This window comes from Bemisia tabaci, chromosome 1 (assembly GCF_918797505.1).
Source record: "Bemisia tabaci chromosome 1, PGI_BMITA_v3".
NCBI classification, from domain to species: domain Eukaryota; kingdom Metazoa; phylum Arthropoda; class Insecta; order Hemiptera; family Aleyrodidae; genus Bemisia; species Bemisia tabaci.
The window spans coordinates 56,266,084-56,282,322 of NC_092793.1; the positions used below are offsets into that span (position 1 = coordinate 56,266,084).

The window sequence follows — 16,239 nt, forward strand, 5'->3', positions numbered from 1 at the left end:
GTTTCAATTAGTTTGTTTTCTTTTCAGTTAAATTAGTTTCCCTTTAATTTTATCTAATTCTATTTTTTTGTTTTTTCCTGTTTTATACCTTTGCGCTTGCATGATTGACCGCAAGAACCCAGGCCCGTCGCAAGCAAAATTGCAAGGATGTGTAAATAAAATTTGTACATTTACTAGAGTTTAAATGGAGCAAAGCGCTGAATTTTCAGCACTATCTGGCAAAAATGATCGCGAGGGACACACATCGCCAACTCTAGGGACGCCAAAGTTCCTTGGGATCTCCCCCTTACCTATCTAACAAAGCATCTTCATGGGCATTATTATAATAGTAATCAGTCAGAGACGTAATGATATCAAAAACTTTCTTGCCTAATAGTTTATACATTATCACGATTCCTTCAGTATGTTTATTGGCATTTTTGAATTCTGGGAAAAGAGCGACGAGGGTCAACTGATCACAAGCCGTGAGATCAGCTTCGCCCAAGTTCTTTTTAAAATGAAAGGAAAGGTTGAAAGGTTGAGAGGTAGGAGGCACCCACTCATGGAATTTGTTTCCTCGATTTTGATTAAAATTTTGTGTAAATCAAGAACGTTCTGGAGACCTAGCACAGGGAGGAAGGAGAGGGTAAACATTCACGCACTAATCGGAGCGAGGGGGGGGGGGATTAAATTTACTGTTTGCGTGGGTGATAATTTACCCTTGCGACGGCCCTGAGTTTACCTATCGTGTTATGTACTTATTAAGTTATAAGATTAGTTACCTGGCATCGGAAGTGTGAATGCAGGTTCTGGGCCTGGAGCTGGTGCTGAATCTAGTACGGAGAGACTGCACGCCAGGAAAACCACCCAACTTATCAATCCAGGAGGGTTCATTTCTACGACCTGTAATAAAAAAATACCCATTATGTATTAAGGCTAATTCTTATGTCATCGAGACAGCTGTTCTTTTTGAGCTTTATACTTAGAGATGCTCTCCACTAGGGTCACACCGATACACCTGAACGTGCACACACCCTCGGTTGGTATGCCCATGCCCTCCTAGCGCAAACAAAATTTTCGCATGGTATTTGAGAGACGTACGCTCTCCATTAAAGGCAAAGAAAACCCACCTCATATTTCGGAAGGAAAGAACCCGGGTGATGGTGTTTTTCAATGCACTGTAAATGAGACAAAAATCATATGATAGTTGAACATTGAGAGTCCGCTTCGGTAATTAACACGGGGGAAAAAGAGGTAGGGGTTGTTGGATGGTATGGGACTTTCCGATTAATTTTGGTAGTACTCCCAATCAATTGTGTGGTACCACCCCAATACATTAGGTTGATGGCGCCAAAATAGTTTTACTTGAAATCATTAGGACCTTAATTTTTTACAAAACAACTCATGCGCCTATTTTAAGCACCTCCATTAAGTTAATGAGCATGGATTTTCTCGTGAACTGTCCATTTGAGTACGTAAAAGTATTATCTACAGAATTGCCGCACAAGTGCGTAGAGTGAAAAATAAGTCTCCCTTTGCCCTCTTTGAAGTGGTTTTTGATCCTGGTAGATATTCAGTCGGAAATAAGAAGGGCATTAAAAAGCTTAAGTATTAGACAAGATTTTGATTTCTTTTGAGGGTCCGAGACCACTTCGGAGAATCCTGCAACGTGAAATTGTTCGACCCTCGCCTTGGCTTCTCTCGCGGAGTGTGATTTGCCCAAATTCCTCCGAGAAAATTATTACTTTTAAGAGGAATTATGAATAATTTCTCTTGAAATTTTCAGATAATTTAGATCTGGCCGCGAGTAAAATTTTCTGTAAAATTGATGACAGATTTCTCCGCTATATATAGTATTCCACAGTTTTAAGTAATAAAATTCCAAGTTGTTCTCCAACCTATTTTTGCGTTATGTGATGATTCGATAAGCACACTTGGAGATCCAGGATAGAGAGTTCCACCATGTCCATTTCTAATAGGAGTAGAAAATTCATTACCGCTGCGAGGGCATAATCAAAAGGGATTGCACCAAGACAATCCTGTTCGGCAACGCTTTGTCGCGGCGAAAATCTTGATGAGACAAGAAATTTAACTAAATCCTCCCACCCCTCCCATCGCACCCCTGGTACCGAGGGTCATAACAGGAGACTTTTAAAGAGTATTTCGTTTCAAGATACGAAATGTTTCAAAACGAAATATGAGGCTCTCATTACAGCGTTGCAGGAAACATATAAAATTAAAAAGAATTATGGAATAACAATATTTTTCCTCCCCAAGCGTATCGAAATATTTGCGTCAACATCAATGATTTTCTTCCAAAACGAAATTGAAAAAAAAAGAGAATAATATTATGAAGAAAGAAAATCACACAGGTAAATAAATGGATGAAAATTGAGAAAACCAAGCAATGAACCCCAACCGTTCACGAGACCTTGCTCCAGCAGATTGAAAGAACCACTTTTTTCAGTCGAAGCTGGGAAACAAAAATGTTAGCATCAACAAGTTTTCCTGTCATTAACTATCAGAAATGGACCGCGTTTAGCAGAAAGGAACCAAGTCACATCAGCTATTGCTAAATTTAACCAAGGAATTCAATTTTTTTACAAGAGAACATTTGTGCGGATTCCTTTGAAAATTTTGAGGAATTTACTTCGCAGTATACAGCAAATTCGCTGAAATTTGCACCGAAATCCACATAACAATTTTGATGTAAAAAATTGAATTGCCCGGTTACATTTGGCAATAGCTGATGTGGCTTGGTTCCATTCTACTTAACGCGGTCCAAATAAGAAACGGTTGCAATAATATCTCGAAAGTTTCGCCGCCCGTGTGGATCCTCCGAGGCTTAAAAACATGTTAAGACAATTTTTAAGGGAGAGCGAGGCGGACATCACGATTTAATTTAGAGGTTATTCGATTGAAATTGATGTTATAAAGGAGCGTTTTAAGACCGTATTAACTGCGGAAGAAATCTGAAGTATAAGAAGAAGCGCAATTGCGTGGAAATATCCCCAGTTCGTTCCCGAAAGGCAAGCGTATTAAATTCCTGAGCAACTTGGCAATGACGAATCGAACATAATTCCTCGCACAGCATGTTCAGGGATAAAGATGAGATGAGGGAACCCGGACTTTATGCTTCACCTGTTGCTGGCTCAACTTCCACGACAGCTCAGCCGGGCGTTCGTTCGAAATTTATTCACGGCGGGAGGCGCGAGAGTTAACTGCAGCAGTAATGTTGTTAACTTACGTTTTTTTTTTATAATTTTAATTCGTCACAACCCGCTTCTTCCGAGGTTTATTGCATTCTATCGAAATACTAGTTTACATTCATCTTCCTATTTATAGGTCACTGACAGGGCTGGGGGGGGGGGGGGGGGGCTGAGGCAGGGTGGCATGGAACGCAAGGGAGAAATGAAAGATTGGAAATTTCACGAGGCTGTTAAATATTTCATATTTTTCAGGGGCGAAAGTATGCAATCCGCACTCAAACATACAAAACGATAAGAAAATCACAATTTTTACATTTTGCGAAACATAAAAAGGAACCGGTATTTTTCAGTATATTTCATACATTTCTGAAATCTCATGAAATATTTCACGTGAAATTTCAAGATTTTATTCTTCATGAAATTTTTCCACCCTGGGCTGAAGGGGCTGCATCCTCCGGTGACAAGTTTCAAAGGGTGGTAAATTATTTTTATAAGGGGGGGGGGGTTATTACTTCCAAAAAATATTCAGTACAATTTAAAGAGCAGTAGCTTCTGTAAAGTTATCCTCACAGCGTTCCGCAAAAATCAAGTGAGTAGGAATCCATGGGTAATGGGTAAGTTTTTCATGCTTTTCAATTACAACTCTACGCAATGGTGGGTTCTTGCATCAGAAGTACTAGAGAGTAGAGACAGTGAAAGCGACGTGCAGGTGTCGATCTTCACAAGTAAAAAAAAAAAAAACTCAATTGGCATACTAAGAATGATAAAAAATGTTTAAACTTTAATGTATCGAATTGAAGCTGAGAGTATAAGGAATTAAATAAATTTGAACACCTCGGCTTCTAGCACTCTTCGCTTTTGATGGGAAAATTGGACTTTCGTCTTGACAGGTGATGTCAGGAAAAAATTTGGTTTGAGTAAAATTGAGTTTCCTCGCAAAGCCTTCGACCGATTTTCAGAAACTTGAGCATATTTTACGGCTAAGAGTTGACTCAATATGTAATAAAATTGTCAATTTTATTTATCTTTTTTTTTTGTTTGATAGATATAAAATACGCAGAGGGCGCCCGATGAAAGGTTGGAGGGTAGGGATTGAAGCGGAAATGTTAAGGTGCTCTATCCCCCGAGATTTGTGGTTTGAAAGAGAGCAGTGGAGGTTAGGAGTCGTAGAGCGCGAGGGAGTGCTGTAAAGCGACTTATATGTATGTGTAGATATAAAATAAGGAGCCCTTTTTTAGGTATCAGTCGTTGTTCAGCTAAAAGCGAATTAATGAAACTCTCTTTTAGGATGTTCAAGACTTTGTACTGTTAAGGCTCCTTTAAATAAACGTATTTACCAACCAACCATACGTATTGTTAGGAAACCTTCAAATAAATGTATTCACCAACCAATCACACATTCATTTGACGTAGTGACGATCATTTAGATCAAAGTATGATTCGCTATAAAGTTATATCTATCAAAAACATATATTCTTGTTTTCGTTAGTTGATTTTACGCCTATCCGGGAAAATTTTATGCGAACTTCAACTTGACGATACACAGTAAAAAAGTGAGAGTATGAATGCGAGTGCTTCTTAAAATTTCAAAAATTGCAAAGAAAGGTATCCAAGCGCCGCCGCGTCAGCAAGCGCAGCGTGGTCGAGTCATCATCGCGGTGAAAAGCGCCTTCAATCAAGCTAGCGGCAATATGGACATCGCCCGTGGTCGAATAGTTATCTCACCAGCGCCTTCCGCGATCGAAGTCAAATACTGATGAATACGCGCGAAAAATCCGATTTTTCTCCGATTGCACCGTTGAACATCTCCACACATGTACCGTATCTGTTTATTTATTTTACTTTAGAGGCCAAACAACAGTTTCCTCAACACGGAAAAAAATAAAATGTTGATTTAGCATTTATAATCCTGGAAAAATATGCGAGATGTTTCAAATGTTGATTTTACATAAAAAAATGCTAACTTTACTTTTGAATATGTTAATTTAACCGTGGCCGTAGTTAAGTTAGCATTTTTTAAATGTAAAAACAGCATTTGAATCTTCTCGCACATTTTTTTAACATTATAAATGCTAAAGCAACATTTAATTTTTTTCCGTGAAATTTTTCCGAAAATTTTCCTAAATCATCGCGCAACGTGGGATTTCGCGGCAATTAACGTCGGCGGAGGACAGAAATTTAGGGTATTTTTGGTTTGAACTAACCAAAACAAGTAAACGCGGGGGATTTTTAGAAACTCTAGCCTCCCACTCATCCTATAAATAACAGAGTGAGTATTCATAAAGTAAAGAATTTAAAACAAGGAGAAGGGGCGAAAAGCGGGTGGGGAATTGTATTGTATCAGAGAACAAGAAACTTCATTTTTCTTTTTCATGGCCCGGTGTCAAGCCCGTTGCAGCGTTGATTTACATCCTTGGCGCTCTCTGAGAAGAGGGGTCGTCTCATAATATAATTATCGCGCTCATCTGCGCTTGTGGTTTAATTAAATCTCTAAATTGTATTAAACTTCAAAGCTGCATGATATTGGTGCCTCGCGAAAGCTCACTCAATTTCAGTTAACTTTTTGTTTACCCTTCCCCGCACCGGCCACTTTCATAAATTCACGAAATCTCCTTCGCAATGAGTAAGACGGTAGTCACATCCATGTCAATGTCGCTTGCAAAAACAGGGTTTGATCATTTTTTACTATGGATAAAAATATTTAGTTCATTTTTATTTGGCAATTTAAGCAACACGATGATTAAAATGCGTTAACGACTATGAATTTGAATTTTACTTATATGCGGGATGTAACAGGTGCCTTTGATCCACAACATGGTTTTCCTCCTTTGCCTCAGTAAGAGTTCTCTAGTGCATAGAAAAAAAAAGAAAAAAAATGCTTAAGAACAATAATTATTGATGTCCTCTATTATTATAATTTGGAGAAGATCTTGTTAGCCCCTTTACAATTCCAAAAGTGCGGTTCTGGGGCACGCGTAGCATTCATCGTTTTCGAATCAGTTTCTTCCGTCAGAAGTAGGAGCCATATTACATATTACCGTTGTGATCAATCAAATTTTAAGGAGGCTTTTAACAAATCGTTGAGAAAAGAACAGTGCCAGCCACCAAGAAGAACTGCCCACATACGCGGTAAATTTGAAGAAGCGTATTATACAAACTACGCAGTTTGCGCGCTAAGGAGTGACAGAGCTTTGCAGCAAGTGCAGGATTTTTTGATGTGTGATTTTCGAGCGAATTTATGTCCAAAAAATTGTATTCCGTTGGTGCTTGCAACAGGCTCATTCCACGCAAAAACGTAAAAAGAAAATGAGCTGAAAATAACAAAAAAAGGGGAAAGAATAAATTCTGAATTCGACGATGAAAAACGAATCATCTTAGCGACCGACTTAGGGACAGAAATTATTTCAACGATGGATACATGGGCTGGGCATCATTGGTATCAAAAAACATTCCAAGATTCCCGATTTGTGGAGGGTTTTTCCTCGCAACTTTCCACTGTGCGGAAACTCGCGGCAAGAGAATCCGCCGCAAAGCGCAGCACGTTGCAGGGAAGCCCGGCGCGGAAGCAATGAAACTGGGTGACGCGTGCAATTAGAATGGCTGTACCGCAGCGGGGCCGATGTTATGAGCGTTTCCTGGGAGCATCATAACCCCCGCAACTTTTAATACGCCCACGCCCCCCACCCCCTCGCCATGGATTCAGGGTTGGCCCGTATTTGACGGAATTATGAGTTCAATTTTAGGGACGAATACGGCGGCTAATGGAGGTCCAGCAACACGTAGCCTCACCGATAATCTCGCCCATTACACTTTCAACCACTAGAAATGAACGCCAACTGCAGCCTACCCCACACTTCGTTGCCTTCTTCACTCCACTGTTGCCTATAGTCAGATCTGGATTGCATTTTGCAAAAAGGAACTTTTTGCAGAACTTTGCAGAACTTTGTGACTCCATGAGGGGTCAAGACAACACCCCCTCATGGAGTCACAAACGGGAATAAAGATTACAGAAATTGAACGTTTTTCGTATCTTTGATCGGCCCATTCTCAAATTCCTTTCTCCGTTCCTTCTTTCATTCCGTTTGTTCATCGTCGAACCCGTTATTCCCCGGTCCATTCTACATTGTAATCTTTGTAATCGGTGAAAGTGTAATCTTTATTCCCATTTGTGACACTGTGATGTGAAGGCCTAAAATACGGGAACCAATCAGAAATGGATTCACATCGTCTTGACTCTCAGTATAAAGGGACTTTAGGAACCACAAGCATTCCAATGTCGCTAAGATTGTGAAATTTGTTTTAACTTGCAAATATGAAATAATCATCGAAACAAGTTCTATCTTTACTCCCAAAAACTATAAATTCAATACAAAAATTACCTTTGTAAATTTAACTTTTTGTAAGGTTTCAGTAATTTTATCACAAGGTATGTTAGTCCCACAATCCTAGTAACATTGGAATGCTCTTGGTTCCTTCTTGCAAAATGTAATCCATCTATCGGAGCAACAATCTTCCGACATTTTTCTCCAGCTTTTACCTCATAATATATTTTCCTAAATCCCTCCTCATAGGAGTTATTGAGCTATTTCTTCTCACATATCGACGGTGTAAGTCGGCAATCACATAACTCGGTTTGTGACGTCGTAGACTTCCTGTCATACTTTATTTTTTAGACGGAAAACTACTCAACGGCAATTCTTTAAAACTGCCGTGACTTTACTTCTCTGTGCGAAGAAAATTCTGCGAAAACTTCAAGGAATGATGCCAATTTGTTCTCCTTTAAAAAAATAAAATAGAGGCGGAGATTTTCAGACGCCGCAAATGAGATACGTGATCGCGGATTTACGCCGTCGATATTTGAATCGCATTTAGCAAAAAGGGACCAGCGCGATTACAGTGTTGTAAAAATGTCGCTTATTCATAATTATCAAACAAATCTCCCAGAATAGCAAATAGTTTTGGCTTCCCACCAAAAAATTGGCAATTTCAAGGTAAATTAACTGTGTAAATTTTAATACTGTATACATATATTAGGTATTTTAAAAAGAAAAGGAGAAGTTGCACGATTTTGAACAAACTGTAATCGTGCTGGTTCCTTTTTGCTGAATACGATCCATTTGATTTTGCGTCGTCGCTGCTCATTGCAGAAAATAAAAAAGGATAACAAACTATATTTATACTTATGCGAATATTAAGGCCAATTTATAGCAAAATTAAGCAAAATTCGATATATCTAATAAATATTGCTGAAATGTTGGATTCATTTAATTTTTTCAAAAAATTGAACAAATCTAAAATTCCTAGAACCATATTTCAGCTGCTGATGCTTGAAAGGTATATTTTGTAAAAATCTGAATTTAAGCTGAAAGTAGCCGAAAGTGAAAACCAATGGTTTGAATCGACTAACAGTTGAATGCGATATTTGGCGATGTGACATATTTTCCCCTGTATTTTACGGTTCAAAAAAATACAGAGTAATACTTGGGAGGATACAGCCAAAATGTCTCTCTGGGCGTCATGGATACGTTTTTGCAATAATATCAGAAATTGCACATACTTTGTTTGATACTTCGATGTTTGTTTAAGTCTGGTGTGCATTCATCATAAATGAAATCAAAACTTCGCTAAGCGGCTTTCTAAACATTCTTCGTCCATTTTTGATTAGGTACTGATCTTATGATACGCCTCTTATTGGATTGCATGATGATTATAAAACAAATCCTTAAGACACCACACTACAATCAAAAGATCTTGATTTCCGCGTGGGGGCGCTTTCTACCGGAAATGACGTATTTAGCCCACACGTTCGTGTGGGCTCTGCTCTGTAGCTTTTCAGTGCACGTTGCCAATTATACGGAAACGATTCAGACTGGTTTCATGAAAAAACGCACTCCCCTTAAAAATGAGTAAAAGAGTTACTTTGTCTCGCGAAAATTAAGTGAGCCTTGTTGATCTTAGTTAGAGTCACAATTTTTCATTTTTAATAATTAAAATAAAGGAAATTGCGAAAGTCGTGTACCACCTCAATAAGTTCATCGCTATGTGAGCTATAAAGTTGAAATTTTGGATGCGTGCCTAACTCAGAAGTAGCTCCTCTTAGACCTCCTTAAAATTTTGGTAAGGGCTTTTCTACGGAATACGAGGCACGGGGCCTTACTTTTACCGGGTGGTAATTCTTATTTTGTGATACGTCTTCAGAAAGGGCATAAATTTATACTTTTTTCGACACAAAATTGAGGTTGTTATTCCCAATGGACCACTAGACAAGGTACAAATTTCAGCATTCTGATACATGTTTCTTAACCAAAATTTCACGTAAAACACGATACGCACAACGAAAATTACCGAAATCATCTCCCTCCGAAGATATTTAATGATTCTTGGTGTGTGAATTCAAACCACCCGCTCATGGAAACTCAATGCCCTACGCGATTCACATCGCGCGCTAAACGTTATCATGACTGTCTCTGCGATAAAAAGAAATGGCAACCTCAATCTTGACACTTTGGCTCAGTTATAGCAAATTGCTTATAGTTTGAACAACACATGGTGGAAAACGAACATTGCTTGATTGAGAAGCTTGATGAAACCGTTGTAGTGCGAGATTTGACTCACGTAGAGCTTTGAGTTTCTCGTGAGCGGGCAGTTCAAATTCCTCGTAACAAATGTGAAATAAAAACGTTGATATCTTCGTTAGGAGTTGGTTTCAGTAATTTTCGTTGCGTAAATTGTGTTTTGCGTGAAATTCTGCTTTAGAAACATGTATCAGATTGCTTAAATTCGTACCTTGTCTAGTGGTCCATTGTCACAGAATGGCAGCTGTTTTAATTTCTTGAAGATTGAAAAGGGATTTTTTTTCCTCGAATGTTGAACGCTTTACCGCTTGTCTTGTCAACATTCTTAATCATTGATCTTTCTCATGAATAATGTTTAAGAAAGCATTAAGACGGAAGTTTAATTGTCAGTGATATTGTGAAATTGCAATCTTCATCGAGCCAATTCCCTGAAAGTTACTGAGAAAATTTTGACAATCCTGCTCTGACAAAGTTTATGGTGCGAGCGAGATATGTGTGTGTTTCATTGATAGATTACTACTCATGCTTTCCTTTAGGTTTGTTGCTTATTCGGCGAAATTAAAGGAGAACCTTAAATAGTGGGTATAACTATCAATAAGTTTAAGCAATGTTCATGAATACAATCAAAGCTTAAGGATCTACTAAAATGTGCATTTTTCGAATAGTTAACTATTCGCACTCTCTGTTGTGTTTGTTGCCTATGCGGTAAAATTTAAGGGAACTCTCAAGAAGACAAGATTCATTGTCTAGTGGTTCTGTCAGAGTTAATGTAGCATGATAAATGTGAATTTTTCGAACGAATGACCATTTGCGCTCTTGGCGGGTTAATTACCAGTGCGGGAAAATTAAAACCGAACTTCAAATTAATGACACCAACTAATAGGCTCACAACATCGTTCATGTGTTCAGTCAAAACTAATGGAGCTGTATAAATGTGGTGTTTTCAGATGGTCATTTTATTCACCTTATTTGAGTTCCCAGGCACATTTGTTGCCTATGCGCTTTAATTGAAGGCGAACTTTAAGTGAAAACTGTCTACGAACTGTATCACACATCGTTCATTGGTTCAACAAAGCATGTCGTGTGGTATCTGCATGTTTTTCAAAAAGCTTATTATTCGTGCTCTCCGGTAAATATTTTCCTGAGTTGCAAAAAACTGATGGCGAACTTTGAACGGACGACTTTTTCAAAAATAAGCAAGGGTCTGAAATTGTGCCTTGGGAGAGGCGCATACTGATCAGGTGTTCTTTATAGCTCGCTCAGGTGGATTTTAATGGTTTCAATTTCTGTTCATCCGAATATTTTAGTAGGAAATTAAAACTTTCCTGAAAAATGTTCAAATTCGATATTCAAAAATAAAGGATAAAAAAATACCAGCGCAAGATAAAATTGAGAATTTGGCTCTTCTTTAAAAGATAATCGTCCTCCGAAAAGTTCAGCGCCTCCTCTAAACATGTTGCAAATGAATTGATTGAAAATGACCCCCATGTCACGCTGGTTCCCCAGTTATAAACGTTCTTATGCCAGAATAAACAAAAGAGAGCCTCAGAATTTTCAGGTTCCATTTTTCTTCAAAAGTGTTGTACTTATTCGAAAATAAAATTCTCCAATTTTCAAAGCAGTCCCTAATTTTCTCGAAAATACGTATTTTTCTTCATGTCAATGCAAGAGGCAACCCGTAACTTTTGAAAGAATGAATCTACACCTTCGGCGGCTTTTCAAACTTTGAACTCTTTCCTTTCATCTCCTTACTCCTTTTTTCCCTTCTCTCCACCCTTTTTTAAATTTTGTCTCTCCTTTTATTCCTCTTCTTTTTTCTCTTCTTTCATCCAGATGCCCCTGTTAAGACAGCGGCGCCTCGTGCGACACCCCTAATCCGGCCCTGAACTTTGTGCAACACTGATAATCGGTTGTCATTCAGGGAAGTAGAACAAAACAGGTAATTCTTAACTTTGAGAATAAAGTGCTTTTCTAGTTTTCTTATCAAGATGCTGTGTAGCAATAAATCGAACTTATTTATCAGCACAATTAAATTCCACAGGATGAGGTTATGTCAACATAAATAGCATAAATGATGACAGTTAAAGTAATGTAAAATCGGCAACCTGTTGTCACTATGCTCAAGGAATATTTAAAAAAGTTTCACGATAATACGGGCATATCTCTTTATTCGCCCTCCTTTTCAGTGTCTATTATTGAGAAACTCGCAATAATCTTCTGTATCGAAAACTTTTGATTTACCATCCTCGCTTTCGCGTATTTATAATTATGCTCTCTCCTTAGAAATTTAAAGTAAGTTGAAGAAGAAGGATTCAGCGTCAAGACATTGACACTGCTTTCATACCCTGTGAATGTTAAAGGAGTGCCTACCGGAAAAACTACCAATTAAAAATTTCAACCACTTAGAGTTTGAATTTTCAAAACTTTCACATACCATTTTGAAACAACGATAGATAAACACGCCGTAGTGCCAAATGATGCACCTTCAATACCCCAAAAAGAATGAACGGAAGACACGGTTAAGTAAAGTGATATTGATCCGATAATCTTCTTCTTCTTTTTCTAACTTCTGACTAGGGCCGTGACCCTGTTTGTCTAGCCTCCAAATTAGTATATACATATGGTAAATAAAATATGATGGCGATGAGAGAGATCGATCACCTAATACTCCGATAATAATACGCTTAATCTTCTTTTATGCCCTTCTCTGCAGTGTTCTAAGATGTAGGCTTTAAGGTTGCCACTTATAAAATAAAAAAAAAATAAAATAAAAAAACTGAGCCCGAGCCACGCGAAATATATGAAAATTTTGGTTTGCGTAAAAAATTGATGATATGTCATAAAAATCTCCTGAAAAATCCTACTAAAATGTAAAATTACTTATTTTTCTTCTGAAAATCATGAAAACACATATCGAGCCTGGAATGTGGAGTGCCTATTGCATATAGTCGCCATGCTCGTGAAACCTAAAGAGAAGGAAGATTGCCATTCCCCATTCGCCTCAACCATCTGTTGCCTCACTCCCAAAGCGTTGCCTGAGGTATTGTGTTGTGGCGTCTAAAGCGCAAAAAGCTAAAAAATGACCCTCTGCCCCACACCCATTATCTCGCCCTCTGCACAGTGGGTGGATAAGTCTTTTAATTATTTACATTAATCTTGATTGCGGTCTGAAATAAAATGAGAAGTCTGCCGGGATGAAAGAAAGAGAGTGCGCATATCCTTCAAAAACTGGTGATAATCCGCGTTTATTTATCCTTCACTGATTAAAATTCAGGCAGCGAAGCGTAGTCTCTCCTCCTCCTCTCTGTGTCTCCTTCTCTCTCTCTCTCTTAAAATAGAGTGACAGGGAAAACTGCAACCATGTTTTCTCTAATTTAAACCGTCTCGAATAGTGGATAGAACACGTAATAGCTTTCGTTGTCAAGCAATAGGTATCGTAAGAGCGACGGGGGTGAGGGGTAGGGGAGGTGGGCAGGGGTCGAGAATAGGGAACGTCTCGCCCTCGGCATCACGTTTGCATTCGGGAGGGAGGCTGGGGCCGTACTACTGAAGATTTTTTTTTTTTTGGGGGGGGGGGGATAAATATTCTGTCTTTATAAGTTTTCTCCTGGTCAGTATGAAAGTAGGTCTCCTTAACATTCCTATTTTGACAGGTTAAATTTTTGGATTTTTTCTGAGAGTCAGAACTTAAAAGGAAAAAAAAAGTACGTCAATAGAAAGTATTACTTGGGACGAAAAAATATTCCCAGAATCGTTATTCAATTTTTTAATTCATTCTCGTTAATGATTTTCCAGTTAAAAAGAAAGAAAAAAAATCGTAACTCCATGGTGAGTAAAAATTCAACTTCCCTCAAATATCTTATTATACCTATATCAATGCTCAAATTACAGCTATAATTACATGTGAATTGCATTTTTGCAAGAAGGTGCCAAGATGTCGCTAAGATTGTGCAACTTTTTTTTACCTTACAAATATACACTTATCGTCTGAACAAGTTTTATCTGCACTCCCAATGAACTACAATTCAAGACGCAAATCACTTTTGTAAATTAATTTTGTGCATGATTTCAGTAATTTTCTTGCAAAGAATGTAAGTTGCACAATCTCAGCAACATTGGAATGCTCTCGGTACCTTTTTGCAAAATGCAACGCATGTAAAACTCTGTTAGAGACCCTATATTAAAGCTAAAAGTATCAGAATTATACAAAATGCCAAGGGAACATTGAATTCCCACGTTCGAATAATTTTAGCTTTCATTATGGGTTTCCAATCTCCCGTTTAATTTGGCCTCAAGGCTCCATTTTACGATGGTTTGCTAAAAATCAAAATTGAGACCAGCCTCGCGCGATGAAAAAACGTTTTTCTCCGTCTAAATGTTCGTTCCCGGTTCAGATCAAAGTATGAACGTAGACGAAAGCCTCTACAAGCTTATCGGGTTCCCGCTCGGTGTAAGGTGTGCTACGTTGCTCGCACGGCTGTGCGTGTGATTTTCTACCCTCTCCTATGAAGGTTCTGTCACAAACATTCACCCCCGTCTATAAACCTCCATGCGAAGAGACTTGAATCGGCGTGGCGCAGCGCAGCGTGACGCTCTATTCTAGGCGTCGTCAAGTGAGCGGGCGGCAAAGTTAAGCACGAACTTGAATTCACCTCCTCTGCTAAGCTCGGGCTGACCTCGGTAAAATTTGAATTGAAAATCAAAGTTTCTCCTGTTTTTCCATGACGAGCGAGGTAATTTCCTTTTCCAATCATGAGTGTGTTCCGAGTAGTCGTCTCGACGCGCTCTCAGAGTTTTTCAAGTCGTCGCATGATAACGGTGTCTGCGCCGCACAGTTGGTCGTTTTCCGTGCGAAAGGAAAGAACTAAGTTTCAATGTTGCCAAATTTCTATTCGAAAATTGAATTTTCACCGAGAGAATCTTGGGCATATTTTCTTGAAAATTTCCACAATTTTGCCTTTGATGCCATGCAAATTATCAGTAAAATTTTTGATAAAAATCGCACTGGTACCATGGTAAATTTTTATACAAAATTAAATTGTTTATTCCAATTTTGCAACCTTGGAATGGAGTTACGTTCCTCACGTGGGAAACTACGGGTTGGCTAAAATCGACATAGCAACTCCTAAAAAGCAAAGTTTTGAATCTACTAAAATACAATCATAGGAGGGTCTAGTCAATTTTACCGCCAAATGGAGACAGATACATAAGCCCTTTGTATTCACGCTAGTGAACTAATTTATTGGGGTACCTTCATAATTAATTGCGAATGTCCATATCATCCAAAATCCCCGTGCTCTTTTTTTCTGTATCTGGTGAGTAGGTATACAGAAATATAGTGTCCCATCATATGGACGTACCTATTTCTGTCAAACGGAACTAAGCGTCAATTTGAGTTCCTTCTGAGGAATTTAGAATGCCGGATAGCGCGTTCTGTCAAACGGAACTAAGCGCCATGGAAAAGCATTGCAAGTATAGGACGAAATGAGCCCGACGCCCGGTTCCGCCGCCAATCCAAGCCTCCCTCTACCTTCCTCCCTCTATGGCGCTTAGTTCCGTTTGACAGAAATACGTCCATACATATAGTTCTCATATCAGGCGTTTTACAAGGTTATTTTAGGTCGGACAAAGTAGAGAGACGAGTGGCGGTCCCAAGAAGGTCGAATTTCATAACCTTGAGCCCTCTCTCCTGATCCTTTTTGGGAACCAAATGGGGGATCCTGCAGTTGAAAATCGAATGTCCCATCACATTTGTGATATTATTTGATCAAGATCACGAAACGCGGGACATTTTTACTAAAATTGAAACCAAAACGTTCAAAATCAGCCCATCCTTTAGTCCGAATTACTGACTCCTAGAGTTCAGAGACAGAGCCCTTCGATAAAACGCTTGGTTACAAAATTGACGTAGAGGCCTGGAAGAAAGGTGAAACCAAGAGTAGAGGACCCCGAGGAATGCAAATTTAACAATATACGGAAACCTCCCGGGGCCTCGCTGATGAAGTAGAAGGAGGGCTCTAAACTTATGAGTTTAATTAACATATGTAGGGCTTTTTCATTCAGTACCCATAAGCGACCACCCCCCCTCCCGGGGGGAGGGCTTCGGAACCATTAGACTTTGATACCTTGGGCTCGATAACTTTAGAAATCGCCTCTACGTCAACTTAGTGACCTATCATTTCATTGAGAAAGGCTCCCTCCCAAACTTCTGGTGTCAGTCTTTCGGCCAGGGAAGGGCATAATTTGGACTTTCTGGTAACAAGCCAGGTCAGTATTATCTCTCTCATTTTGATAAAGAAATGTCTAAATTGTGATGGATACCCCGATTTTCAAAGGTAGGACCCCTCTTTTGGTTTCTAAGAAGGACCGGGGGGAAGAGGAACTTCGGGTGGATGGTATTCAGAATTCTTGAGGTCAATCCCCCATTCAGCTCCTCGGTTATCAACTTTGTTCGACTCAAAGTAACCGAGAAAGTA

General features: G+C 39.0%; 1 protein-coding gene across 1 annotated transcript in view; it reads right to left on the reverse strand.

The window, feature by feature from the left end:
- The window catches only part of LOC109043128 (uncharacterized), a 28,470-nt gene that overhangs the window by 2,162 nt on the left and 10,069 nt on the right, over nucleotides 1–16,239 (reverse strand). Inside the window, exon 2 of the mRNA XM_019060215.2 lies at nucleotides 762–882. Coding sequence (XP_018915760.1) covers nucleotides 762–873 — 112 coding nt within the window. The 5' untranslated portion in view covers nucleotides 874–882. The remainder of the gene's footprint in view (nucleotides 1–761; nucleotides 883–16,239) is intronic.